The sequence below is a fragment of the Schizophyllum commune genome, assembly GCF_000143185.2.
Source record: "Schizophyllum commune H4-8 unplaced genomic scaffold SCHCOscaffold_2, whole genome shotgun sequence".
NCBI classification, from domain to species: Eukaryota; Fungi; Basidiomycota; class Agaricomycetes; order Agaricales; family Schizophyllaceae; genus Schizophyllum; species Schizophyllum commune.
The window spans coordinates 3,180,909-3,203,853 of record NW_026089539.1 but is presented as its reverse complement, the minus strand read 5'-3'; the positions used below and the strand labels follow the sequence as shown (position 1 = coordinate 3,203,853).

At 57.7% G+C, this 22,945-nt stretch overlaps 11 protein-coding genes across 11 annotated transcripts; 7 read left to right on the top strand and 4 right to left on the bottom strand.

The window, feature by feature from the left end:
• The first annotated feature begins 439 nt into the window (after positions 1 to 439).
• Positions 440 to 2,303, top strand: SCHCODRAFT_02612880 (uncharacterized protein). The gene has a single exon (XM_003037049.3). The coding sequence runs from the start codon at positions 472 to 474 to the stop codon at positions 2,194 to 2,196; it is 1,725 nt and encodes a 574-aa protein (XP_003037095.1). The 5' UTR covers positions 440 to 471; the 3' UTR covers positions 2,197 to 2,303.
• Positions 2,304 to 2,711: 408 nt separating this feature from the next.
• On the bottom strand, positions 2,712 to 3,837 carry SCHCODRAFT_02487281 (ATG16-domain-containing protein; the record flags this gene model as incomplete). The annotated part of the gene is made up of 6 exons (XM_003038397.2): positions 2,712 to 2,825; positions 2,923 to 3,144; positions 3,203 to 3,461; positions 3,518 to 3,641; positions 3,694 to 3,763; positions 3,817 to 3,837. The coding sequence occupies 6 exons, from the start codon at positions 3,835 to 3,837 to the stop codon at positions 2,712 to 2,714; spliced, it is 810 nt and encodes a 269-aa protein (XP_003038443.1).
• A 127-nt stretch (positions 3,838 to 3,964) lies between these two features.
• On the top strand, positions 3,965 to 5,438 carry SCHCODRAFT_02612875 (uncharacterized protein). The gene is made up of 7 exons (XM_003037050.2): positions 3,965 to 4,049; positions 4,111 to 4,133; positions 4,183 to 4,263; positions 4,329 to 4,374; positions 4,445 to 4,669; positions 4,777 to 4,922; positions 4,983 to 5,438. Exons 1-7 carry the CDS (start codon positions 4,029 to 4,031, stop codon positions 5,050 to 5,052), a joined length of 612 nt encoding a protein of 203 aa, XP_003037096.1. The 5' UTR covers positions 3,965 to 4,028; the 3' UTR covers positions 5,053 to 5,438.
• A 26-nt stretch (positions 5,439 to 5,464) lies between these two features.
• SCHCODRAFT_02530821 (uncharacterized protein) lies at positions 5,465 to 6,894 on the bottom strand. Its single transcript, XM_050343539.1, has 2 exons — positions 6,648 to 6,894; positions 5,465 to 6,602 (listed from the first exon to the last, which is right to left on the bottom strand). Exons 1-2 carry the CDS (start codon positions 6,783 to 6,785, stop codon positions 5,505 to 5,507), a joined length of 1,236 nt encoding a protein of 411 aa, XP_050202442.1. The 5' UTR covers positions 6,786 to 6,894; the 3' UTR covers positions 5,465 to 5,504.
• A 608-nt stretch (positions 6,895 to 7,502) lies between these two features.
• On the bottom strand, positions 7,503 to 9,565 carry SCHCODRAFT_01217132 (uncharacterized protein). The gene is made up of 2 exons (XM_003038399.3): positions 7,817 to 9,565; positions 7,503 to 7,761 (listed from the first exon to the last, which is right to left on the bottom strand). Exon 1 carries the CDS (start codon positions 9,512 to 9,514, stop codon positions 7,865 to 7,867), a length of 1,650 nt encoding a protein of 549 aa, XP_003038445.1. The 5' UTR covers positions 9,515 to 9,565; the 3' UTR covers positions 7,503 to 7,761; positions 7,817 to 7,864.
• Positions 9,566 to 9,679: 114 nt separating this feature from the next.
• On the top strand, positions 9,680 to 10,746 carry SCHCODRAFT_02612866 (6-phosphogluconolactonase). The gene is made up of 2 exons (XM_003037051.2): positions 9,680 to 9,961; positions 10,011 to 10,746. The coding sequence occupies exons 1-2, from the start codon at positions 9,750 to 9,752 to the stop codon at positions 10,579 to 10,581; spliced, it is 783 nt and encodes a 260-aa protein (XP_003037097.1). The 5' UTR covers positions 9,680 to 9,749; the 3' UTR covers positions 10,582 to 10,746.
• A 165-nt stretch (positions 10,747 to 10,911) lies between these two features.
• SCHCODRAFT_02612861 (uncharacterized protein) lies at positions 10,912 to 12,463 on the top strand. The gene is made up of 4 exons (XM_003037052.3): positions 10,912 to 11,202; positions 11,257 to 11,292; positions 11,351 to 12,180; positions 12,230 to 12,463. The coding sequence occupies exons 1-4, from the start codon at positions 10,934 to 10,936 to the stop codon at positions 12,394 to 12,396; spliced, it is 1,302 nt and encodes a 433-aa protein (XP_003037098.1). The 5' UTR covers positions 10,912 to 10,933; the 3' UTR covers positions 12,397 to 12,463.
• An 812-nt stretch (positions 12,464 to 13,275) lies between these two features.
• On the top strand, positions 13,276 to 15,117 carry SCHCODRAFT_02612853 (uncharacterized protein). Its single transcript, XM_050344564.1, has 2 exons — positions 13,276 to 14,000; positions 14,056 to 15,117. Exons 1-2 carry the CDS (start codon positions 13,648 to 13,650, stop codon positions 14,984 to 14,986), a joined length of 1,284 nt encoding a protein of 427 aa, XP_050202441.1. The 5' UTR covers positions 13,276 to 13,647; the 3' UTR covers positions 14,987 to 15,117.
• A 1,657-nt stretch (positions 15,118 to 16,774) lies between these two features.
• SCHCODRAFT_02612846 (uncharacterized protein) lies at positions 16,775 to 17,945 on the top strand. The gene is made up of 2 exons (XM_003037054.2): positions 16,775 to 17,598; positions 17,655 to 17,945. The coding sequence occupies exon 1, from the start codon at positions 16,819 to 16,821 to the stop codon at positions 17,506 to 17,508; it is 690 nt and encodes a 229-aa protein (XP_003037100.1). The 5' UTR covers positions 16,775 to 16,818; the 3' UTR covers positions 17,509 to 17,598; positions 17,655 to 17,945.
• A 477-nt stretch (positions 17,946 to 18,422) lies between these two features.
• SCHCODRAFT_02663556 (uncharacterized protein) lies at positions 18,423 to 19,591 on the bottom strand (the record flags this gene model as incomplete). The annotated part of the gene is made up of 5 exons (XM_003038400.1): positions 18,423 to 18,577; positions 18,639 to 19,065; positions 19,124 to 19,388; positions 19,441 to 19,476; positions 19,527 to 19,591. The coding sequence occupies 5 exons, from the start codon at positions 19,589 to 19,591 to the stop codon at positions 18,423 to 18,425; spliced, it is 948 nt and encodes a 315-aa protein (XP_003038446.1).
• Positions 19,592 to 20,752: 1,161 nt separating this feature from the next.
• On the top strand, positions 20,753 to 22,924 carry SCHCODRAFT_02675831 (amino acid transporter). Its single transcript, XM_003037055.2, has 4 exons — positions 20,753 to 21,166; positions 21,216 to 21,447; positions 21,500 to 22,301; positions 22,359 to 22,924. Exons 1-4 carry the CDS (start codon positions 21,009 to 21,011, stop codon positions 22,745 to 22,747), a joined length of 1,581 nt encoding a protein of 526 aa, XP_003037101.1. The 5' UTR covers positions 20,753 to 21,008; the 3' UTR covers positions 22,748 to 22,924.
• Positions 22,925 to 22,945: the final 21 nt, after the last annotated feature.

Below are 22,945 nucleotides of genomic sequence, written 5' to 3'. Positions count from 1 at the left end.
ACATATTGCCTTTTCTTTTCGAACATATCGTCCGCCTTTCCTCTTGCACATATTTCCTCCTCTTTTCCGCCTCCCTCGTACACAGCACACCGTGCCTCCCCTTGTACAAAGTACGACCCCTGTTGCACATAGCAAAGTACAGCGTACAAAGTTCTGTGTATACCCTCCTCTTTCCACTTCCTTATCCTTTTTATTCTGTTCCTTTTTTTATCCAAAACTCTTTCCGATCTTGAAGCAAAGAACAGCGTCACGGTCCCTTGAGCCTACTTTGTCTTTCGGATTCAAGATTTTCTTTCGAAGGTGAGGTACAGGGAGACTGTCCTTCGGATATTTCTGTCGGTGTCGCTTTGGCGGCGCTTGTTTGTACATGTCCGGATGCTCCGGGCCGTATCGACTGCTTCGCGGCTTCTGTCTCCGCCTCTCATCTGCAGCGCGTTAATTGGACTCGGAGTCTGCACGAGCGATCCAGACATGGCCACTGGATCCTGCAATCACCCTGCGTTATGCTACAATTGCGGACACCCCACGAGCGCCGACATCCCACCTTGTCCTCTCTTCAACGTCTCGGACACCAACTGGCGCTCGAGCCTCAGATCTGGAGCAGAGCCCTCTGACGAGCAACGCGCGATGCTAAGCGTCGAGATAGATGCGCTAGAAGCCGTGGCGGATGCACATCAGAAGGAGCTAGACAAGCTCACCTCGAGATTGGCCAACATACAAGCGCAGATCGATCGGCGTTCTTCCTTCCTGCACTGTCCCATTCGCCGTCTACCCGACGATGTGATGACGGATATCCTGGTACTACTGTGGAGCTCCTCTGGTGTACTTTCCGACGCCGAGGTCATCGTCAAAGGCGAAGCACCTGCAGACGACCTGCCGGCGCTGCTCCCTTCGTCGAAATATCCTCCCCCTCACGTATGCGCGTGGTGGCGTGGCCTCGTCTTCTCTCATCCTTCCCTGCGGCCATACATCGAAATTCATGTACAATCCCTGACAAAGCATACACTGATTGACGGAGACATCCTGCGCGAGGATGTGGCGCTCGGTCTCGCGCGCCTGCCGTATCCGGAGATGCATATTCGCCTCATGCAGCGAGAAGACGGCCCCCCTTGCGCTGGGTTGAATGAGCAGACACTGCTTTGCAGCCGATGGAGGCGAGCGGTCATGCAGTATCTTCCTGTGGAAACAATGCAGGATCTTGCTTCTGCCCACCTACCGCGACTTATTCACGCAAACATATTCGTGAAGCCGACACTCGATACTTGGGGTCGAGAGCTTCAGTTCGCACCCACTGCGGACGATCGGCGATCCCTATTCACCGATGCACCAATTCTCCACAGTTTTTGTCTGACCATAGAAAGCCATATCGACTTCACAGTGCGGAGGCTGCCGTTCTCTTTACCCTGGCTTCAATTGCAATTGCTCAAGGTTTACGATTGTCCTCTGCAGGCCTGCCTCGAGCTCTTAGCCGAGTGCAAAGCGCTACGGTACCTCTATTGGTGGAACGAAGAGGACGATGACGAGGATAACAGAGAGCACGAGGAGGAGGGCATGCCCGCCGGTCACATCGTCAACGCCTCGCTGACAGAGCTGGCTCTGATCGTCCACGGCTTCGGAACGTTCAGTGCACAACGCCTATTGGAGCGAATAACAACCCCTCGCCTGACAACTCTCGAACTGTGGTGCATCCCACTGGATAGCCTCTTGCCTTTCCTCGAACGATCTGAATGCCATATCACATCGCTTTACCTCTACATGTCCGTATTCTGGGTGTCAGCATCCGAAATCAGTACGCTCTTCGACGCGTTGCCGGATCTAGAATCCCTTACCTTCGAATACACTCCGGAAATCAAAGAAGGCTGGGTCCCCCATGCAGAAGGCGAGACGATGGACGATATTCTGCAAAGCCTAAGGCAAGGCATCGGATGCGAGGGATGCTGGCCTCGCTTAGCCGTCCTACATTTTCTCTGCAACGAGCGGTGCGAGATCAACTTCGCCTACGACTTTCTACATCGTTGGCGGCGCGTCGAATCCAAGGTTGCGAAGGAGCTTTGGTTGGAGACACCGTTGAATCCAGCGGCTGTAGCGAGTCTTCGGGAATTGGCCGAGGCAAGCCATGTCGAAGTCTATGGTCTGGAAAAGTGCGCCGCAATGTACAAGTCGTTGCCGGCCTTCAAGGCGCCGTCTTCGCGGTAATTTTTTGCTCAGATTGTTGAGAATAGCAGACCCGACTGACGTGCGTCTGCAGGAGGGACAAGGATGACTGAGAAGAGGGGCGGTTACACATATTATACAGACATCCCTGCTTTTGTCGCGAGGGACAGCAGCCGCGGCCTATGCGCTTCTGCTCGACAACGCTGCGGGACATGAGAAAAAGAACGCAGGGTATTATGCCGGGAAGTAACTACATAGAATAATTTATACAGACCAAACCGAAGCAACGTGTAAGCACCCAGCCTACAGTACCCATCCACCATTGTGTACTCAGCCTACGCTGAGCAACGCGGCGAACTGTGAGTACGTAGCGATCAGCCTTGCGTCCTCCTCCTTCTCGCGCTCAGCATCTATCTCGTCGTCTTTCGCCGCGATCCTTGGATCGACGTGCTCCCAAACCCGCTCGACCTTTGCCATCCCGTTAACGGCCTTCGCCTCCTCCCCAGCATGCTTCTCCTTATCGACGTCGTCCGCTTCTTCCTCGTCGCTGTCCACAATTAACCATTCGGCGTCTGATCCGGCTCGCTCGTCGTCCCCGATGCGTTCCCACCCGTCGTCTGTCCCAGGCCCGGCGCATCGGGGGCGTCCTCTTTTCCCGAAACCGAGGATGCCTACGATGGCTGTCAGCAAGCGATTCTCCCTCCGCTCGACCATTCCACTGAAGTACTGTCTTACTTCCCACCATATAAACATGAGATACAGACTTACCTGACTGCCGCTTTCCGCCCCGTTCTGCCATGCGTGGATGTTGGCGCGGCGCGACTTCATGTCCTCGTAGAACTCGTTCGCCTCGTTGAGCTTGTTCGCCTCGGCCTGCTTCGCGTCGAGCCAGCGTTGGAGAAGCTTGGCATTGTCCTTCGTGAGGATCTGGTTGCGCTCCTCGATCTGGCCAAGCTCGAGCTGGAGGGTGCTAATCTCGTCGTGGAGGATCTGAGATAGTGTTCACAGACCGTCAGTACAGAGCAGATCTCTAAGACCTAGCACGCACCTGCACTGTCCTATCCTTCTCCGCCATGAGCTCGTTGTGCTGATCCACCTTCCGCCGTAGGACGGCGATCTCGTCTCGCGTCTTGCGTAGGTGCTCGCTATCGATGCGTGATAACTCCTCCTTCTCGCGCAGGGTCTCATTCATCGCGAGCAAGCGCTGGGCATTCTGGCCCTGAGTCTTGTAGACGGTTGCTAGCTCATCACGAAGGGAGGAGATCTGGGATTCGAGAGAGGCAACATAGGCAGCTTGTACTGGGTTTCTGGGGCATCTGTGAGTATGATAGAGTAGGTAGAGGGGAATGACAGTCGCACGCACCCATCGCTGGTGCCAGGGACGTAGACTGTTGAGCTGCTCGGATTCTGCTTGACCGAGTTGACAGCACGTAGCAGAGACGCGTTCCGCTCCTTCAGGAGCTTCGTCTGCTGTGCTAATCTTCGATCTGGAGGGGGAGCAGTAAGTAAAGCTGTCGGGATGTGGGGTGACATACGCACATTGCTCGATTATCGGCGCGTAGGATGATTCGCGAACATTGCGCTCAGCCAGCCGCAGGCGTAGTGTTTCCTGCCGCAAAGGTCAGCTTGTCCATCGTCCCCTCGCCGTCGCCGCCTACGCACCTGCCAAGCCGGTTCCCCCATCGTCGACTTACATGCGCTGAGCAGCAGGCTCGGGCTGACTGCAGTGGTGAGCGCCGCGCCGCGCCTCCGGCCGCGAAATTGCCCAATTTGGATGCCGAACCGCCGGCGCTGGGGCCGCAGAGACCGGCGAACGGCTTACACTCCCTCGCCCATCACCTCACCCCGTCTCCGCCTGCCTGCTTCCTCGCACCATGGGCCGCGTCCTCCTCAAGGTGCGCGCCGCCACCCCACTCGACGTAAAGCAGCGCGCTAACTATAGCCCTCTTTGTGCAGGTCATCATCCTCGGCGACAGCGGGTGCGCATCATCATGCTCTTCCCGCGTTCGCTGTGCTTATCGCCCTCAGCGTCGGCAAGACGTCGCTCATGAACCAGTATGTCAACAAACGCTTCAGCAATCAGTACAAGGCCACTATCGGCGCGGACTTGTGAGTGGGCGGGCGCTTGGGAGGTTGACTCGATCGGTATGACTGACGACGGATGTACGCCACAGCCTCACGAAGGAGGTCATGGTTGACGACCGGCTGGTGACTATGCAGGTGCGTGCGAAGTGCCTCTCATCCCTGTACACGCGCTACAGTCGCTGACCACGCCTTATCTCGCCTCTAGTTGTGGGACACGGCTGGTCAGGAGCGCTTCCAGTCGCTCGGTGTCGCCTTCTACCGTGGTGCAGACTGCTGCGTGCTCGTATACGACGTGAACAGCGCCAAGTCCTTTGAGACGCTCGACAGCTGGCGCGACGAATTCCTCATCCAAGCCAGCCCGCACGACCCCGAGAACTTCCCATTCGTCGTCCTCGGCAACAAGATTGATGTGGAGGAGAACAAGCGGCAGGTGCGTCATCGCTGCTTGCCCTCATGATACTCCCCAACACGCCCTCCCCTGCACTCGCACTCCCATCTTTCGCCGCCTCGCTTATGCTGACCCCCTTCATTCTACAGGTAACACAGAAGCGTGCGATGACGTGGTGCCAGAGCAAGGGGAACATCCCCTACTTTGAGACCTCTGCCAAGGAGGCTATCAACGTCGAGCAGGCCTTCCAGACAGTCGCGAAGAACGCGCTGCAGCAGGAGGCAGAAGAGCAATTGTGCGTCTGCGCGCTTGTTGATAGCCGACTACCCATGACTCACCATCCTCCGCTTAACAGATATGTCGACTACCCGGATCCGATCCAGCTCGACTCCGAGAGCTCACAAAGCTACGGCTGCAACTGCTGAGCTGGACCAGTACTGCTGGCGGAGGGCCGAAGTATGCCGATATGTTGATATATTCCTTGTGACGCCTCTTTACACAGTCGGGCTACGACGCACTCTATGGCAGTGTCTGGGACGTGCGCTACTACAGTAGGGGCACACCCTTACTGCAGACTGCGCTTCCAACGGTCATCGGATGTCGTACCGCTCGGACATGCACCGTTCATCATTCCTGATTCTGACCCATGCTCATAATATTCCTGTGTAGCATCATTCTACCGCCTTTCCTCTGTCGTACATATATATTCATCTTTCCATGTTCAGCGGCGCCCGTGCGCGTTTGTATGGTGACTGAAGTCTTTGATTATCTGCGGCAGTTGAAGTGAGTGTCCTGCACTCCGGCTGACCGTGCTCCGTCCCAGACATGCATCACCAATCGTCAGGATCGTCGTCGTCGTCCCTCCTGCACGCAAATGTCAATCAGGATTGCGCTTCTCATCGAAAAAGAGAATGACATACCGAGAAGACGGAACGACCGGTGGCTGCCAGTCCCAGGCCGGCAGCGCCTCGTACATTGCGGTGCACTTGTCCAGTCCGTAGATCTCGACGCGGTTTCTGTCGGCAGAGTCGCGAAGATCTGCTACATCCGCCGGCTTCAGTGGTGTCTCCACCCAGAGCTCTTTCGTGCGCTGCAACTGTATCACACCGCAGCGATACAGGAAGTCGTGGACGCATCGGATATTGCACCGCTCTTTGCAGAGGAAATGGAACACGGCAAGGCGGGACAAGGGCATGCGTTCCATGTATGATTCGGCGGGACCGAAGTCGAAGAGTACAGCGCCCAGGATTTCGAGAATACCATTCATTGTCTCGCCTTCTGTGTGAGGCTCCCAGCTCTCGTCGGTCTCGGTGCAGTAGTCGAAGGTGAGAGCCTCCAGATCCTGTAATGCACCGAGCAGGGTACGGATCTCTGATGCGGATACCCAGAACACGGACACGGTCAGGGATAGGGAGGTGAGGCGACATTGGGAGCGCTCTAAGAAGGGCGAAAGCGACGGCAACGGAATGGCCCAGATCTCGAGTTTCGTCAGGCAGGGTGTCGTCGACCAGTCCAGCAGGCGCCGCACATTAGATGTCCCGAACCCGAAGACCACCAGTAACAGCTCCGTCAAGGAAGAGTTGACGACCCGGTGGGGAGGCACGTAGTCGTCCGCGCGACTGGCCACATCTTCCTCGTCGTCCTCATCGTCCCACCAGTAGAGCGAGCGCAGCGACTGGCACTCGGAAAGGATCTCCAGGCATGGCTGGAGGGGAAATTGGAAGAGCTTGACGAACTGCAGTTGCAGCCACGGCAGCGCGAACGGTAGCCTGCCCCCGGCGAGATCAGGACGGCCCTTCCGGTCTAGAGTGATGCTTTTGAGGCAAGGCGCGTTTATGAAGAAGGATGGCCGGCCGTACACATTGGGTGCAAGCTCAACCTCCCGACCCCAGTCGCCGTGCGCTGAGCCCAGGGTGATTTTCGCGTGTATGAGCCGTGGCAGGTGCGCAGAAGCTATGTCCAGTAGTGCGCCCCACTGCAGGTTGATAAAGCCTGCACGTCTCCATCGATCACAACGCACTGTTTGGTGATCGAGATTGGGGCAAGAACGACCATGGTGGTTCGTGATGCGAACGTGCATCTCCGAGTACGGCAAGCGGGCGAAGTTCAGCCTCAGCTTCTCCCAAAGCTCGTCTGCGTATCTCGTCGAATACTTCATCAGTGGTTGAATGTGCACGTCGAAGTATGGTCGCAGGAGATAATGTTGAAAGACCAGGCGACGCCACCAATGACATACGTGAGGAGGGCTATATTGTAAAGATGGAAGGAAGGAAGGCGCCTCCGTAGCGCTCGCCTTTTTGAGTGTGATATGACAACATTGGAGCACTGCGGTGGTATTCCAGAGTAGGACGAGAATGTCTGTCATCACCTCGTCCGGTAGACGACGAATAGGACAATGCAAGAGAGAGGTACGTTGGTCGATCTGCCCTCGGAGCAAAGCCAGCCTTGCGCGCAATTTGTCGAGCTCTTTCGCGCGCACGTCCACTTCTTCGGCGTGCGCGTTCGATACTGCTTGCAAAGTCTCGAGCTCAGTTTTTAGCACAAGGCGTTCCGCGTCAGAAAGCTCTCCTCTAGATCTGGGAAAGTAGCGCCATTTCGTATCGTCGAAGGTGGGACATACTAAATTGCTATTGCTCTCAGTCGTTGAATGGCCACAATTACTGCAGACATCGGTATGCCCGCAACGTTCGTTCATCATGATGCGTGGGAGGTCCGTAGACCGATGTCCGTTGATCGATGTGCACGGGTGAGCGTTGCAGACAAGGGGCATTACGCCATGTCACGCTGGGAACAGCGAGTATTATATTCGAGTAGGATCGGGCGCGCGCATGAAGACGGGCTAAGGAAGATCAGGCCTGCATAGCGCCATCCTAGGAGCGGCGGAACCGATATATTGACGATATCGCCATTTTCTTACTACATATTCTACGCGCCCTACTCTCTCCTGACAGTGACGGCCGTTCATCGCTGCACGAAGCGCGTTCCGAGCATGGCCCCAAATTCTTCATGCGGCAAACCCTTCCCGTACGCAAGTAATCGACAATCCCATTGTCCTCGACCGCGTCGCTCGCCGCATGACGTCTGCGAGTGTCTTACAGGCCTTTCATACATAATCGTACGCAGAGGTGCGCCGCCTGGAAGAGAAATAGTTCAGCCCACTGTTGTGGAACAGGAAAACAGCACCAGTACCTGCCATGAAGCCAGCATCGCGAGGGCCAGCGATTCGCGATAGGGGGTTCAAAGCGCCTTGTACATCTCAGCACATCTATCGAGGCCATATATTTCGACGCCGCCCCCCTCGGCCAGCGCAGAGTACAGGTTAACGGTGTTCCCCGTGAGTGGCGTCTCGACACGCACTTCTCGTAAAACTCCTGGAGTAGAAGGATATCGCGGTCTGCCGGCCTGGCGTGCCAGAAAGTCGTGGATGCAATCGGAATTGCATAGCTCTTTGCAGCGGAAGGAGAATCTCTGGAGTTCGCGAAGAAACCGGACGCCGGCAGAGAGTTGGTGCAAGACATCATTCATCGTCTCGCCCTCGCGGTACGGCCTGCACTCGTCCTCAACCCTCGTGATGTATTCGAAGGATAGGGACACCAGGCCTGGCAGTGAGCGAAGGATGTTGAATACTTCTGCCCCGGATACCCAACAGATGGACGCGGTGAGATGCAGCGTTGTGAGATGTTGAGGGGCTTCGACGAGCGATAGGAGAGCTGGGGGTAGACGCCACGTTTCTAATCTCCTGAGGAATGGCATAGTCGTTCGTTCGACAAGGCTGCGCATTCCGATGGACGACAGTCCCTGGGTCTTCCAGGCAAAGTCTTCCACGGATGTGGTCACCCTCCAGCTGGGTGGTATGTCGTCATCTTCCCGCACGATTTCCTCCTCTTCTCGCTCGTCGTTATAGTCAAATGACTGCAGCGACTTGCACTCGGATAGGATCTCCAGTGATACTCCCAGAGAGCATTTCTTGACAACGACGCGTCGTAGTTGAGACCAGGGTAGAGTGAATGGGAGCCTGGAGGTTACAACGAAGTCATTCTGCAATGTGACACTGCGAAGCTGGCGTGCGGTGTCGAAGATTTTGATACGATAGCCGTCACCGGGTCCTTCCCATACATTCTGCCAACCATATAGCCCCAGTATGATTTCCGCGTGTTCAAGCCGCGGAAGGTCTGCGCGCGTCACGCTGATGAGGTTTTGCCACGGAAGATGCTCGAGACAGGCGTATTGCCATCGGCCGAATTGCATGGTGCATTCGTCTGTGATGGAGGAGGGAAACGCACGCTCGGAATCGGGACCGATCAGATGGACGCGAATATAGGGATAAGGAATTTGCGTAAGACTGAGTCTTATTTCCTTCGGCAAGCCGCCTGCTGGTGCTGACTTTATATGCATCATCTTCGGGATGTTGATGACGAAATGAGGCCGTAGCGCAAGGCCTTGCAAAGTGAGACGTCGCCACCAGGAGCAGACGTGAGGGGGAGCGAATCGGCGAGAAGGAAGGAGGATTGGTAGCGAGTCGGCAGTTCCGGTCGCTTTGAGCGGTATACCGTCTGCCTGCGATACGCCGTAAGATTTCCAAAGCAGGACCAAGATCGCTTCCATGACCTCGTCGGGTAGACGACGGATGGGTGACAGGAGATAGGAGCGTCTGTCGATTTGCTTCTTCAATTTCTGAAGCGCCTGCGTGTGCGCGTCCGCTGCCGCTCGAAGGGCCTCCAGTTCTGCTTCTAACAGAGCGCGGTCTGCGTTGGAGAGCTGCTCGCCGGACCTGAGGCCTGAACGCCAACGAAGGTCTTCGAAGACAGGATACGACAATGTGGCCGCGGGAGGCTGACGATCACCGTTGCAGCCGAGCGAGCTACAACCACTGGACTGGAGCGCCATGTTTGTCGAGTCGTGAGATCACGCGTTCACGGCCGAACTGGAATCCTGGAGATGAGCGGCAGAGGCAGGACGCAAGCGAGTTACGGCGCGGCGCCCTTGCGCTGATTGTGACGTCACGCTCGCGACATCGATATGTGCTGGAAGTGGCGGGTGCTCTGGACACTGGTACACGCGCCCCAGCAATCTCCGTATCTTGGCTTCAACCACCATCACATCTACACCAAACCAGCACACCATGGCCGCTGTTCACCACCCACCCAACCCTCCCATCCTCAACGCGTTCGTGTCGGATGATGCGCTCGTCAAGTCGCTTGCCGACTTCGTCATCAAGGCGCAGAAGGAGGCTATCGAGAAGAAGGGTCGCTTCACCATCGCGCTTTCCGGGGGCTCGCAGCCCAAGCATCTGGGCGGCCTCATCGACCACCCCGGGGCCAAGTGGGACAAGTGGTGCGTCCGATCGAACGAGTGGGCGCCACAATGCTGACCTCATACTCAGGCAGGTGTACTACGTCGACGAGCGCGTCGTTCCGCTGAATGACCCGGAGTGCAATCACCTCGCCTGCATGGAGGCGCTCTTCAACAAGGTGCCCATCCCGAAGGAGAACATCCACCACCTCGACGAGTCCCTACTCGGGGACCTCGAAGAGCTCTGCGACGCGTACGAGAAGGAGCTCATCCGCGAGTTCGCACAAAAGGACGCCGCGCGCTTCCCCGTATTCGATCTCATTCTCCTCGGCATGGGACCCGATGGGCACACCGCGTCGCTCTTCCCCGGTCACGAGCTCCTGCTCGAGGACGATCGCTGGGTCGCATATCTCGAGGACAGCCCCAAGCCACCGCCAAAGCGTGTCACCTTCACCTACCCGGTCATCAACCACGCCGCGCGCGTCGCATTCATCGCTACCGGCGAGGGGAAGGCGGAGGTGTTGCAGCAGGTGCTCGATCAGCCCGAAAAGGGTCTGCCCGCATCGCGCGTACAGCCCGTCTTCCCCGGCCAGCTGTACTGGTTCGTCGACGAGCCCGCAGCACGGCTAGTTCAGTACCCGCGATCGGAGTTCAAGCTCTAGCAGGTGGAAAGGATCTTGCGCAGATGAGAGGGGGATGAGAAGAGAAGAGCAGAGTCTAGATTCGAATTTCGTATGTGATACCCTGTCGATGCCGTTCTGACAGGAATTTGTACAAGTATACCTCGACGTAATGTACAGTGCTATATGCAACTTCCTGGATCCTGATCGCCTGACTCGTCAGAGGCCTTTCTATGCGGCGCACAGCTTCAACGGAAGCCTATGCGCCGACTCGCGTGACGAGTCTCAGTCTGGGGTCCGAGGTAGACAATCCTTGGAAGCTATTTATTGGCCTATATTCCTTCAGTGAACTATATCGTCTTTCCCTCTTGTCTCCCCAGTCTACGGCGACACTATGGCTGCACAAAACAACGGCGACAACGGCGTCCAGCTCGCGCGCGACTCGCAATTCCTCATCGACAGCTTCCTGCCCCCTACCGTCTCCCACCCATCCAAACTCTATAGGCTTCCCCTCCCCCTATGCCTTCCACAAATCGCCACCGGCTCCCCCTTCGCCAGAGGATACAACCCGATCCTCCACCAGGCCGTCGATCTGCCGATGGAGGAGTTCATCGCGTTTCTTGACGGTCTAAATTTAGCGATAGTGGCGAGCCCATCGTTGAGGTGAGGATGGGCGCTCGACGCGCACAGCTAGTGCTGACGGTCGTTGTCGCACAGGGTGGTATCGCTGGCGGGCAAGGTTCTTGGGCTGATGTGAGCGCGATTTTTTTCTCGAGGGAGGGCGTACTGGAGATGCTGACGTCCGTCCCAGCCCCCACCACTGGGCCATGATCGCGTCGACGGCGATAGACGTGGGCGCGCAGGCGGGCATGCGCATCCTCTCCAAGACGCTCACCGACCGCTACCTGCGCGCCGCCAATCTGCGCGTCTTCCGCCCCCGCGGGCTCGCCGCGCGCATCTGCACGACCGACGCGATGATGCTCCTGCTTGGCATGGACCCGAACGCGTCGACGAGCTCGCTGAGCACGCTGGTCAGCCCGCAGCCGGTGTCGCGAACGGCAACGTCGAGGGGGGTGACGCAGGTGAAGGTCGACTACACGATGGCGGGTATTCAGCGGCGGCTAGCCATGCTCGGTAACGCCGCGCTCCCTGTCTCCTTCGACGTCCCGCAGCCAGCCAAGGCCAAGGGCGCGATGGACACGATGCAGTCGTGGGGCGTCAAGTTCGACGAGATGGCTGCGGCGCGCCAGGAGCGGAAGCGCATGCGCCAGCAGGAAAAGCGCGCGCGGAAGATGGACAAGCGGGCTGGTAAGCAGGAGCGGCGAGAGGAGAAGGACGCGAGCAAGTACGAGAGGAAAGCAGAGAAGCAGATGGAAAAGCAGGAGAAGCGGGCAGAGAAGCATGAGAGGAAAGCGGAGAAGCACCCCGATAAGATGGACAAACGCGTTGAAAAGGAGCAACGGAAGGCGGACAAGCGAGAGCGCAAAGACGAGAAACATGCCTTGAAGGACGAGCGGCGCGCTGAGAAACGTGAGGACAAAGAGGAGAGGCGCATGGAGAAGCGGGCGGAGAAGGAAGAGAAGCGGGAGCGGCGCGCCAGGAATGCTATCCTGTGGCTGGTGATTGTGGACGCGGCGAGAGGTGAGCGGTCTTCATTCGATCACGATGTCCACTGCTGACTTTTTGTCAGATAGGGAGATCATGGGGATCTCAGAGGCGGATAACGAGCGAGATGTGGAGGTCGTCACGGAGCAGGCCTGGCGACAGGAAGTTGACCATGAGCTCTCGGAGGATGAAGAACTCGAGTATGCCGACGAGAAGGCCGTTCCGGAGGCGTATGGCGCACACAAATATTAGTCAGCGCACATAGATAGAAGGCGTGGCATTATGGACGTAGCGCCCTTCACAAGAGACATTTCAATAGCGAGCGCGGGCAGTGAGACAACAGAGAAACAAGCGAGCGCAGGGAGCAACGATACACGAGCGCCTGAGCCGTAGAGATCAAGTGAGAACGAGGCCAACAGCAGAGGCGCGGAAGTTCTCCAAGGGACGATCCGAGGCGAAGCTATAGGATTCAAATGTCAGGATAGGGAAGCTACGACTACTACCACACGCTTACCTTGAAGGTAAGATGAACCGCCGAGTCCGTCGTCGGCCAGTGATTCGAGTGGTAGTTTCTGTGAGCGTGTCAGTCAACGGGCCTACAAATATCAGAAAGATGCTGACCTTGAGGATTGAGAGCGAACATGTCAAAGGGTTCAGGATGGTTAACATAATGCGCGTCGACGCACGTCCAGATCGAGTCCGAAACGCCGCCTCACTTTCCGCGCCCCAGCCCTACTTGTGGGCCAGAACGCACCGGGTGTGAGATAACAGGGCCATGCGGGTGACGTGCCTCCTTGGACTGAGGTTGCCCCCAACCCCCAAGTCGACCAGCCATGTCCGCAAACCCAATCCACACGTACCCGACCCCGCTTGGGAACGCCCCAAAGGACGCCCTAGACGGGGGAGCTTGCCTCACATTCACGGTTTGAAAGGAAGAGCGAAGCTGGGTTATATATTGCTCGCGGACCCAAAAGGTGGCGGCGGTGCGAAGCAGGCGGTTGTTGATGAGACGCGTGGTTCGTCGACGCAAGGGGATACGGTCACGTGTCAGTCCGGCCGACGCGACTGCCGCCGGCCGGTGGCGTCGACGTCGCTTCCTGACCTCAATCGCCATCGTTTCCCCCAGTGCCCAGATAACCAGAAATATCCAACATCGTTATGGACTTTGCAATAACGAGAATACACTGTCGTGATTTCCGCCTGTCTATTGCGTTGATCGGTCTATCTTGACCATTGACATGCTCTTTCGCTGCGGCACAAGATCTATATTCGTGCGTCCCCTTGTTTCGATCAGCGTCCTGACGATCCCTTGCATCCCTGCTCCTTTCGTCGCGCGTATGGGGCACAGCAACAGTTAGGGATCAAACGCTTCCTACCCACTTCCCACCGACTTCCGCGACAAGTCTCATTCTGAGGCCCGAGGAAGGCATTCGTCGTCTGCTCCTATATATACGACCTTCGACGGACCAGCTATCAGCAGCACTTCCCTCACCTCTAAGCACGATGGCGTACAACAACTACCACAGTACCTCGACCTCTGCGCCTCAACAAGCCAACGACAACGCTCCCAACGGCGTTCAGCTTGTGCGCGACTCCCAGTTCCTGATCGACAGCTTCCTTCCCTCTTCCGCCTACACATCCTCCAGACACGATGCGCTCCCCCTCCCCTTCTGCCTTCCTCAAATCGCCACAGGCGATGGGGCACCCTTTGCAAGAGGCTACAACACAATCCTCCACGAAGCGGTCGACCTGCCCATGGAGGACTTTCTCGCCTTCGTGGACGGGCTGAACCTAGCGATCGTGGCCAGTCCACCGTTGAGGGTGGTGGACCTGGCGGGGAAGATCATCGGGCTAGTGTGAGTGCAATCAACGCGTTGTATGCCTACGCTAGATTGACGCGAATCTTCATAGACCATATCATTGGACGATGATCGCGTCCATGGCCATTCAGGCCGGAGCGCAAGCAGGAATGCGCGCGCTCTCGAAGACGCTCACCGACCGCTATATGCGCGCCGCCAACCTCCGCATCTTCCGTCCCCGAGGCCTCGCCGCGCGTATTTGCACCACCGCCGCGGCGATGCAGCTGCTCGGCGCAACTTCCACCACTTCCGGCGCTGCGAAGAGCGCGCTGAACAAGTTTGGCAGGGGCGTGGGGAAGGTGCTGCTGAAGGTGCCGCTGCCGATTACCAGTCGGGTGGTGCGGGCAGTGGCGGGGGCGACGTCGTCTTCGAGTGGGGCGGAGCCACTGGAGTACACTGTGCAAGACGGTGACGAGGGCCTGCTGCGGATACAGCGGAGATTGGACGCGCTGGGCGATGCGGCACTACCGGTGTCGTTCGACGTACCACCGCCGGCGAAGGCCAAGGGTGCGATGGATACGATGCAGGCGTGGGGCGTGAAGTTCGACGAGGGTGTGCTGGCGCGGCAGGAGAGGCGGCGGGCGGGTCGAAGAGAAGAGCTAGCAGAGAAGCGGGCGCGGCAGGAGGCGATGGAGGCGGGTGATTACAACGATGCAACGCTTCGTGATCAGTTCGGGTACCGGAGGGCAGCGCGTCGGGAGAGGCGCGGGCAGGGGCTCATTGGAGGTGTGCTCGGGCCGAGGCAAACCATACTGGAGACTCGGGTGGCGAACGCCGAGGTCGTCGACAAGTGGGAAACAGATGACACCCTCTGGCTGGTGATTGTCGACGCTGCGCGAGGTACGTCTAGATTTCGCGAGATTTCCGAAGGTCGAGTTCGATTGCTGACGGTTTCCCAGATCGGGAAATTCTGGGTATCGGTGAGGCGGAAAGTGAGCGGGACGTCGAGATCGTCACGGAGCAGGCTTGGCGGGAGGAGATAGAGATCGAGCAGGAAGAGTTGGCAGATGAGCTAGCGACGCGGGAGACGTATGGAGGGCACAGATGACCGCCCGATATGACCTATCAGCGATTAGGCCGCGCCTTGCTATGACTATTGAGTGGACCTTTGATGACCTCTTGAGGGCTGTATCGACGGGAAGGACTTCGGTGCGTACAGTCGACAGTGCTTCGTGCGGAGAAGACCGAGAAGCGCCAGCCTCCGGGAGCGCGCGATGGTAAGAGGGGGTGAACTGTTCATGAGCTGTTCGATGCACGTACCAAGGGAGGATCCGGCGCATGGGCATGTCCAGTATCACTGGCAGTCGGCGTCGCTCAAGGCAGATGATAGAGCTCGTGAACTGATGCTTGCGCCGCAGGCGAGACAGTCGCGAGGCATCGATGCAATAGATGATATAACGGTGGACCGGGTGACGCCCAAACTCCGCGGACCGCAATGAATGCTGGGCATAGGAGCCTGGCGTACGTCCGGGACCTATATCGCTGCATGCGTGAGGTGAGCAGTAGACGTGTATGGGAGGCTATTCTGCTCTCGGCGAACGTGCAGCAACCGAGACGAGGAGGTGGAGCGCTCGGGACAGAATCTATCGGGCATAGAGCGGCAAGCGCGATAGCTTGGTCGAGTCCAGGTGTATCCCGCCCGAAAGGGGGGCCGAAATGTCGCCCTAAACATGCGCGCCGGAGTCAATTCAGCGTGTGCTGGATACAGAGTCTAGGCGAGACGCCAAGGTGTGGCAGCGACGGGAAAGACGAGTAGATGCTGGGAGCTGGGGGGTCATCTGCGCTCTTGGCTGTCCCCCGCTACTGCATTGCTTCCCCGCAGTTCCCGGACCTCCCGGGAGGTCTCTGCGCGGGGTTCCGATCCCACTCATGATAGTCGTACTCAATTCGACGTCTGAAAACGCCCGTCTGAAATCCTGCGCGTTGCTGTCGCTGTGCTGCCTCGACGACGGTTGCCAGAGAGCGACGGCGGCGTGCCTGGCGGGCGGGGCACGCGATAGCTCGGCAAGTGCCGACGTGGGGGCGGGAGGCGGCGAGCAGCGACAACCTCGACGTCTGGGAGCAGAGCGTCGTCCTTTCCATCCCTTCTAAGTCATGACGCGTGCTCGTGAAGAACTCATACCCCTTCCTTCAATCCCGGAGGCCCGTCGTATGCGGGTACAATCTACGGAATTTGCCGAATATTGTCACGTGATATGTTCAACTTGTGTGCTCGCCCTCACAGCAGCGCGTAGATGGGAATTGTAGCGGTAAAGCGGCGTGCAAGACTTTCAAAAGCTTTAGATTAGAGTTGAAGGTCTGTATGAGTGAGTCTGCATAAGCACAAGCACTGATAACGCATTTTTCCTCCGATTTTTCATTTTTTGGCATAATCCCTTGCATGGACCAAATTCTGGGGCGATTCTCGACGTATGCGGCGAGGAATTCCATGAGAGCACCTTCGATAGGGTAGACGACGCCCTGTTCATTGACGTCGATGTTGTCGCTGCTCGCCGCCTCCCGCCCCCACGTCGGCACTTGCCGAGCTATCGCGTGCCCCGCCCGCCAGGCACGCCGCCGTCGCTCTCTGGCAACCGTCGTCGAGGCAGCACAGCGACAGCAACGCGCAGGATTTCAGACGGGCGTTTTCAGACGTCGAATTGAGTACGACTGATCGTCCAGAAATGGGCGTCGTTCATTGGTCCGTGATCGCGCGTCACAGTGGCTGTGCAACCCCCTGAGATATAAACGGGCCGGAAGTCCCTCTTGGCTTTTAACGACCATCATCGCGTCCACCACCACCCATATACGCACCCTCCATAGAAACGCACGCATCATGACCTTGTCCAAGAATTACATGACTACCTCTTCCTCCCTCGTTGAGGACCAGCGGCAGCTGCAGGACCTGCACCCCGCAGATCGGCCAGCTCCTCTCTCGGCCCACTGCCCGCGCCCCATCCCGAACTCCTACTGGGCTACCCCACTACTGCTCGCCTGCGAGTACCCCTGGACACCGAAGGACCCCTACCGGCCCAAGCTGGATGCTCTGCTCAAAGCTGGTGTCCGTACCTTCATCGACCTCACCGAAGACGGCGAGCTGCGGTCCTACGTGCAGTGCGGTATCCTGAATGCACGCGCCGAGCTTCTTGGCATCGACCCCTCCACGCTCGAGTACCACCGCTTCCCCATTCGCGACCGCTCGCTACCGCCCTGCGTCGAGTACATGTACGGCGTGCTGCACATACTACGTGACAACGAGCGTCGGCGACGAATCACTGCTGTCCACTGTCGCGGCGGCATAGGCCGTACCGGCATGGTTATTGGCTGCTGGCTCGTTGAGAGTGGACTTGCAAAGGACGGCGAGGAGGCGCTCGAGATCATCGCCCGCGAATGGGCCACCGTCGAGAAGTGCCGCCGCTTCCCCCACTCCCCGGAGACCGGCCCCCAATGCCTCTTCGTCAAAAACTTCATCGCCGAGAACAAGGCCATGGCGCAACGCGTCAACTCCACGCTCGCCGTCCGCTGAGCGACACAGGTTGCCCAGCGACCGAGCGCGCCGCGTCGCCTGGACCGCAGGCGCGAGCGGCGGCGCGGTCTCCCTAGATTCTTCCTTCTGGTGCGCGCTCCGCAGCACTCCTCCGTCCCGACTCCGCTGACACGCGCTCGCCACAGACGTTATGTTTCGGGTCATCTGGGTTTTCTTTTCATCATGGACACCGTCATCATCACTGTACATCACCACGCACCGGGCCTCGTGTACACCACACAGTCGCCAGCACATAGACGCATTGCATGTTTCGGCAGGCTGTCGTACGCCACCAGGGCAGAGGTTGGGCCTCTATATACGGACCCAGTATCTTCGTCGTAGATATTATACAGAACGAGCTCGCTAGTACTATACCCTGCTTGGTTATACGTCGAGCTGTATCACAGGAATGAATTCACGCATACTCTGGTAGCGAAGCGTTGGGTGTCGGCCCGATTACTACAAGCGCATTGGAGGCAGTACGCCGGAGGTAACTCGAAATCTCGAGGCCTTTACCGTGAGAATTCGGCCGGATGAGGACAAGCCATTGTTCTGTCTTGTTCTGCAGCGCCACCCTGTGCGAGTGGTTGGCTTTGTTCGGCGCAGGTGAACGTATCTGTCTCTATCGCCGCGCCATCGGCACACTGCTGTCGGGTACCTTCACGCGACTTGGGCATGTACCTGTCAGCGGGCTGCCGTCGGACCTCGTGTTAGGCATCCTGTTCGACTTGACCCGCCTCACACTGCAGCAGTTCAAGAAGCCCTCCTCTTTCCTCAGCGTCCTCCCAAAGCATGTCAGATAGGTTTCAGCCACTACCGAAGACCCGAATTGAGTATGGAGACGATGGGGCGTCAGGCCTCGGGCCCCCTGGTAGTTCTAAGGCAGGTGTGGTATCGATGAGACAGCGCCCGACTCAATTATGCACCTGAGCGACTTGCGCCTCATGCATCGATGCGTTCAGCCCGAGCCTCTTTTCCTCTAGCTCGATTTCGCGCCTGAAAGCCTCCTCCGATATGACCGCGACGTCCGCCTCGTTCTCCGCCTCGTCGATTCCGAATATCTTTTTGTCTGGCAAGATGCCTGATTTCGCAACGTCCCCCCATCAATCCCATCTCCCCAAAGGACTTACCTTTGGCAGCATCCACGATGACCAGCCACAGCACCTCGTCCGTCTCCCACTTTTCCCTCAATTGCGCGTTCGCTATTCTCCGCTGCAGCAGTTCTCGCTGGTCCTTTGCCCTCTTCGCTGCCAAGTGATCGACAAAGCCGGCCTTGCTTTGGTCTTTCGCCTCCAATTCAGCCAGCTTCGCCTCGACTTCTGCTAGCGTCTTTAGTCGCGCCGCCCGTCGCTTCTCCTTGTCCTTTGCGACGCCCTCGTCGAATTTGACGCCATGCGCTTGCATCTTGTTCGCGAAGCCCTCGACCTTGGCCGGCGGCGGCACATCTAGGGAGACGGGCAACGCCGCGCCCTCCAGTGCCTCCAGCCGGCGCGTGATACGGCGCTTGGTCTTGTCCTCTTCTGTCGCCCCAGCATTAGGGTCGTCCGGCATACTGGGCTCCCGGCTCCGTCTTCGCCAGTTTGTGAATGTAGCGGCTCGTCGCCGGGATCGGCACCTTCAGGACCAATTTGCCGACTTCGCGGCCCACGGAGTTCAGCGCGCCCTTCCAGCCCCCCTCTTCCTCCGGTACGTTGGATAGACCGAGCAACTTCTGCGTCGCCGCAGTGGTGCAAATCCGCGCCACGAGTTCACGTGGGCGGAAGATGCGGTCATTGGCGGCGCCGAGGTAGCGGTCTGTGAGGGACTTGGAGAGGGCGAACATACCGAGCTGGGCACCGAGGGGAAGGACGATGCTAGCGATGACGGCCCAGTCAAGAGGTCTGGAAAGTGAGGATGAATTTGCTGGGCACGCTGGCGGTAAAATGCACTTACATGAAGCCGAGAATATTGCCTACCAGGTCGATGACCCTGCGGGATGTGAGCGTGCTTCGATGTTGTAGTCGAGGAATGCCACTTACCTCAATGGTGGGCTGTCGACGATAGCCAGGTTGAGCCCATCGACGAAGGACAAGAACTCATCCATGGGTAGGTTGGCCGTCTCCAGTAGAGCGTCGCTGTAACCGCGGGCGAATGGAGTGCGCTCGCCGGACAGGATTTGAGGCAAGCAGAAGGGAACGGTAAGTGAGCCCTTCGGTGACGCTGCATCAATTGCGGAGGGCAGGAAAGTGTCGATGAGAGCATGAGAATCTTTCTGAGGCTGCACACTATCTGCATCTTCGATGCTGTGCTTCGGGGATGCGGTTGGTGAGCAGCTTCTGGTCATCGTCGGGGATGAGGGGGATGGGTAAGAACGGATATATGGTCGCAGAAACAGGAAACCGAGGTGTCCTCGCTTAGCATATATGCAGAAGGAGCATTGGGAGTGCTTCTGCAACATGTGACTTCCTTACGACCCTGAGAAGAACAAGTCTACAGTACGGTGCCAAGAACTTCAGCCCCACTACGCTAAACACTGTAAGCAACGCTGAGCGCCCTCGGCCCGCGGGATGGTACACCAGCTGGGAATAGAATACCAGACATTCGGATAAATTCTCCTTTTCATCCGAATCAGCCACAAGAAAAGCAACATCCAGGCGAATTCGGAACAAATGTGCGCTTGCGTATTTCTCGGGCCCAACCGAAAGTTCAACTTGTCCCACGTGACTGACACGTTCGGCAAGTCCCGCTTGCGATCGTTCATTTTTTCTGACAGCGGGGCGCATCAGTTGCTGCGCTTCGCAGGCGCGATCTGCCCTTTGTATTCTCAAAGCCAGGCACCCGTGCACCTCACCTTGGCTCTCGACGTCTGCATACGCCCCCGCGGCTCGAGGTGGCTCCCAGACAGAGGGAACGCAAGGTCCACCATACGGAAGGGAGCGCGCCGTCGAGCACGCAACTGAAGTTGCCTATTGTGAGGCCAATAGGCCCAGTGAGGGCCTGTCTTTCATCGCCGTCCCTGTCGCGGCCTTCACAACATCTGTTGACGAGATGACGCTCGCGCCACGGCGCCAGCATGGTTGGGTGCCACTGCCTCCAGAACGTCCCACGAACATGATCCGTGGTGAAAGAGACGCACTTTGAGGCACATAGCACGCCGACGTTTAGTGGAACTTGGAGAAGGCGAAGAAAAATCGAAGTACAAGCCCAGTGAGCCTTCGTCGTCGCCGTCTACGTCCTCCGAGGCTCGCGGAAGCTTTTTGAAGTGGAACCGTAGCCGCGGGAAAAGCCATATGGCGCGCGTGGAGAAGGGGGCTTGTTCCGAACCTAGAGCTCGTCTTCCAACTTCCGCTTCAACGACGGCCGATGACGCCTTCGTTAGTCGTATTGCACAATCATCACAGCAGAGAAAAATGCCATGCCTCGCTTGCTCTTGCCCGTCATCCCCTCGCAGCCCGTCGCTCTGCTAAAAACGTACTTGCTAGCCACTTTTGGCTTGTTGAGTTCCCTCCCCCGTCGCCATCATGTCCTCCAGCTTGAAGAGCAAAGATGGAGCTGATCCCGTCGACGCACCTTCGGCTGGCTATGCTGAGTCAAAACAAGGTAGCATCGAGTATGGGGACGCCATCTACCAGACCAGCGATTCTAGACGCCAAATTGGCCTGGTTAGCGCGATCTTCCTGTAAGTCGACCTCCCCCTTGTTCATTGATTGGTACTGATGAATCCCTAGCATCTTCAACCGTATGATTGGCACTGGTATCTTCACCACGCCGAGCAGCATATTATTGCTCAGCGGAAGTGTGGGGTTGGCGCTGTTCATCTGGGTCGCCGGCATGCTCATTGCTGCCGCCGGCATGGCCGTATACCTCGAGTTCGGAACAGGGCTGCCCCGGAACGGCGGTGAGAAGAACTACCTTGAGTACGTCTATACCAAGCCCAAGTTCCTTGTCACTGGCCTCTACGTGAGTGAATGCTTTACCTACTCTCCGTTTGACCGTCTCACAATTTCTTCAGACTGGCTATGTCATTCTGCTTGGTTGGGCCGGCTCAAATTCCGTCGCGTTCGGCGAGTACATCTTGCACGCCGCGAACGTTGAGGTCAATCGGTGGAACCAGCGTGGAATTGGCCTCGCCTGCATCACCGTCGCCTTCCTCATTCACGGCTTGGCCTTGAAGTGGGGCCTGCGTCTGCAGAACATTCTGGGCGTGATCAAGCTCATCATCCTGCTCATCATCATCATCGCCGGTTTCGCTGCCCTTGGTGGCCACCTCAAGATCGACAAGCCCAACAACTTCGACAACGCCTTCTCTGGCACGACCGGATCCGCGTACGGCGTCGTCACCGCGCTGTACAATGTCATCTGGAGCTACATCGGTTACAGCAACGCGAACTACGCCATGTCCGAGATGAAGGACCCGGTACGCACGATCAAGCTCGCCGCGCCCATAGCCATCATCTGCGTGGGCATCATGTACATGCTCGCGAACATCGCGTACTTCGCCGCCGTCCCGCACGAGGAGATCGCGAGCAGCGGCCGTATCCTCGCCGCGTCCTTCTTCCGCAACGTCTTTGGCCCCAAGGCGGAGCGCGCGCTCAGCGTCTTCGTCGCGCTGTCCGCGTTCGGCAACGTCATGTCCGTCATCTTTTCGCAGGGCCGTCTGGTGCAGGAGCTCGGCCGCGAGGGCATCCTCCCCTGGTCGAGCTTCTTCGCTAGCAACAAGCCGTTCGACGCTCCGTTCACGGGCCTCTTCGAGCACTGGATCGTCTCCGTTATCATCATGCTGGCGCCGCCACCAGGTGACGCCTACAACTTCAGTAAGTCGCCATCCCCGCCATACCTTGCGCCCGCTCGCTAACCCATCACCTGCCTAGTCCTCAACGTCATCTCCTACCCGCTCGCCATCGTCAACGTGTTCGTCGCCGGCGGTCTGGTGCACCTCTACCTCCACCGCGACGAGTACAATTGGAATCCGCCGACGCGCGCGACCCTCCCCGTCACCATCTTCTTCCTCCTCTCCAACATCTACCTCGTCGTCGCGCCGTACGTGCCTCCCGAAACGCCCGACCAGAACATCTACGAGAGCTTGCCATATTGGCTGCACTGCGTCGTCGGCACCGGTATTATCCTTGCCGGCGGTGTGTACTGGTTAATATGGGCGAAGCTCCTCCCGTGGTGGGGCGGCTACACGCTCAAGAAGGAGACCTTCATCAGCAGCGACGGCTGGTCGAGGAGTGTTTTCCTGAAGGAGAAGAAAAACTAAGGAGTGCTCTCTTGTCTGTAGCATTCCGGGCTTAGGGTTGAGATGTCTTTGATCTATGTAGGTGTACGCTATAGCGTCTGTTAGCTATTTACTCGACTCATCCACTCATGCTGGGGATCTGTACATATAAATGCGTAATGAATAATTCGGCCCAGGAAAGGAGCCACCATCGACTTTTGTCTGCGCGTGTTTGCTCTC

Coding starts and splice junctions, on each gene's coding strand:
- SCHCODRAFT_02675831 (XM_003037055.2), top strand. CDS start 21,009: ATGTCCTCCAGCTTGAAGAGCAAAGATGGAGCTGATCCCGTCGACGCA. Junction 21,167..21,215: donor CTGGTTAGCGCGATCTTCCT/GTAAGTCGACCT, acceptor ATGAATCCCTAG/CATCTTCAACCGTATGATTG. Junction 21,448..21,499: donor TCCTTGTCACTGGCCTCTAC/GTGAGTGAATGC, acceptor CAATTTCTTCAG/ACTGGCTATGTCATTCTGCT.
- SCHCODRAFT_02612861 (XM_003037052.3), top strand. CDS start 10,934: ATGGCTGCACAAAACAACGGCGACAACGGCGTCCAGCTCGCGCGCGAC. Junction 11,203..11,256: donor GTGGCGAGCCCATCGTTGAG/GTGAGGATGGGC, acceptor GTTGTCGCACAG/GGTGGTATCGCTGGCGGGCA. Junction 11,293..11,350: donor GGCAAGGTTCTTGGGCTGAT/GTGAGCGCGATT, acceptor CGTCCGTCCCAG/CCCCCACCACTGGGCCATGA.
- SCHCODRAFT_01217132 (XM_003038399.3), bottom strand. CDS start 9,514: ATGGCGCTCCAGTCCAGTGGTTGTAGCTCGCTCGGCTGCAACGGTGAT.
- SCHCODRAFT_02612875 (XM_003037050.2), top strand. CDS start 4,029: ATGGGCCGCGTCCTCCTCAAG. Junction 4,375..4,444: donor ACCGGCTGGTGACTATGCAG/GTGCGTGCGAAG, acceptor TCTCGCCTCTAG/TTGTGGGACACGGCTGGTCA. Junction 4,670..4,776: donor TGGAGGAGAACAAGCGGCAG/GTGCGTCATCGC, acceptor TTCATTCTACAG/GTAACACAGAAGCGTGCGAT.
- SCHCODRAFT_02612846 (XM_003037054.2), top strand. CDS start 16,819: ATGACCTTGTCCAAGAATTACATGACTACCTCTTCCTCCCTCGTTGAG.
- SCHCODRAFT_02612866 (XM_003037051.2), top strand. CDS start 9,750: ATGGCCGCTGTTCACCACCCACCCAACCCTCCCATCCTCAACGCGTTC. Junction 9,962..10,010: donor GGGGCCAAGTGGGACAAGTG/GTGCGTCCGATC, acceptor CCTCATACTCAG/GCAGGTGTACTACGTCGACG.
- SCHCODRAFT_02612853 (XM_050344564.1), top strand. CDS start 13,648: ATGGCGTACAACAACTACCACAGTACCTCGACCTCTGCGCCTCAACAA. Junction 14,001..14,055: donor GGGAAGATCATCGGGCTAGT/GTGAGTGCAATC, acceptor GAATCTTCATAG/ACCATATCATTGGACGATGA.
- SCHCODRAFT_02530821 (XM_050343539.1), bottom strand. CDS start 6,785: ATGAAGTATTCGACGAGATACGCAGACGAGCTTTGGGAGAAGCTGAGG. Junction 6,603..6,647: donor CCAATCTCGATCACCAAACA/GTGCGTTGTGAT, acceptor ATCAACCTGCAG/TGGGGCGCACTACTGGACAT.
- SCHCODRAFT_02612880 (XM_003037049.3), top strand. CDS start 472: ATGGCCACTGGATCCTGCAATCACCCTGCGTTATGCTACAATTGCGGA.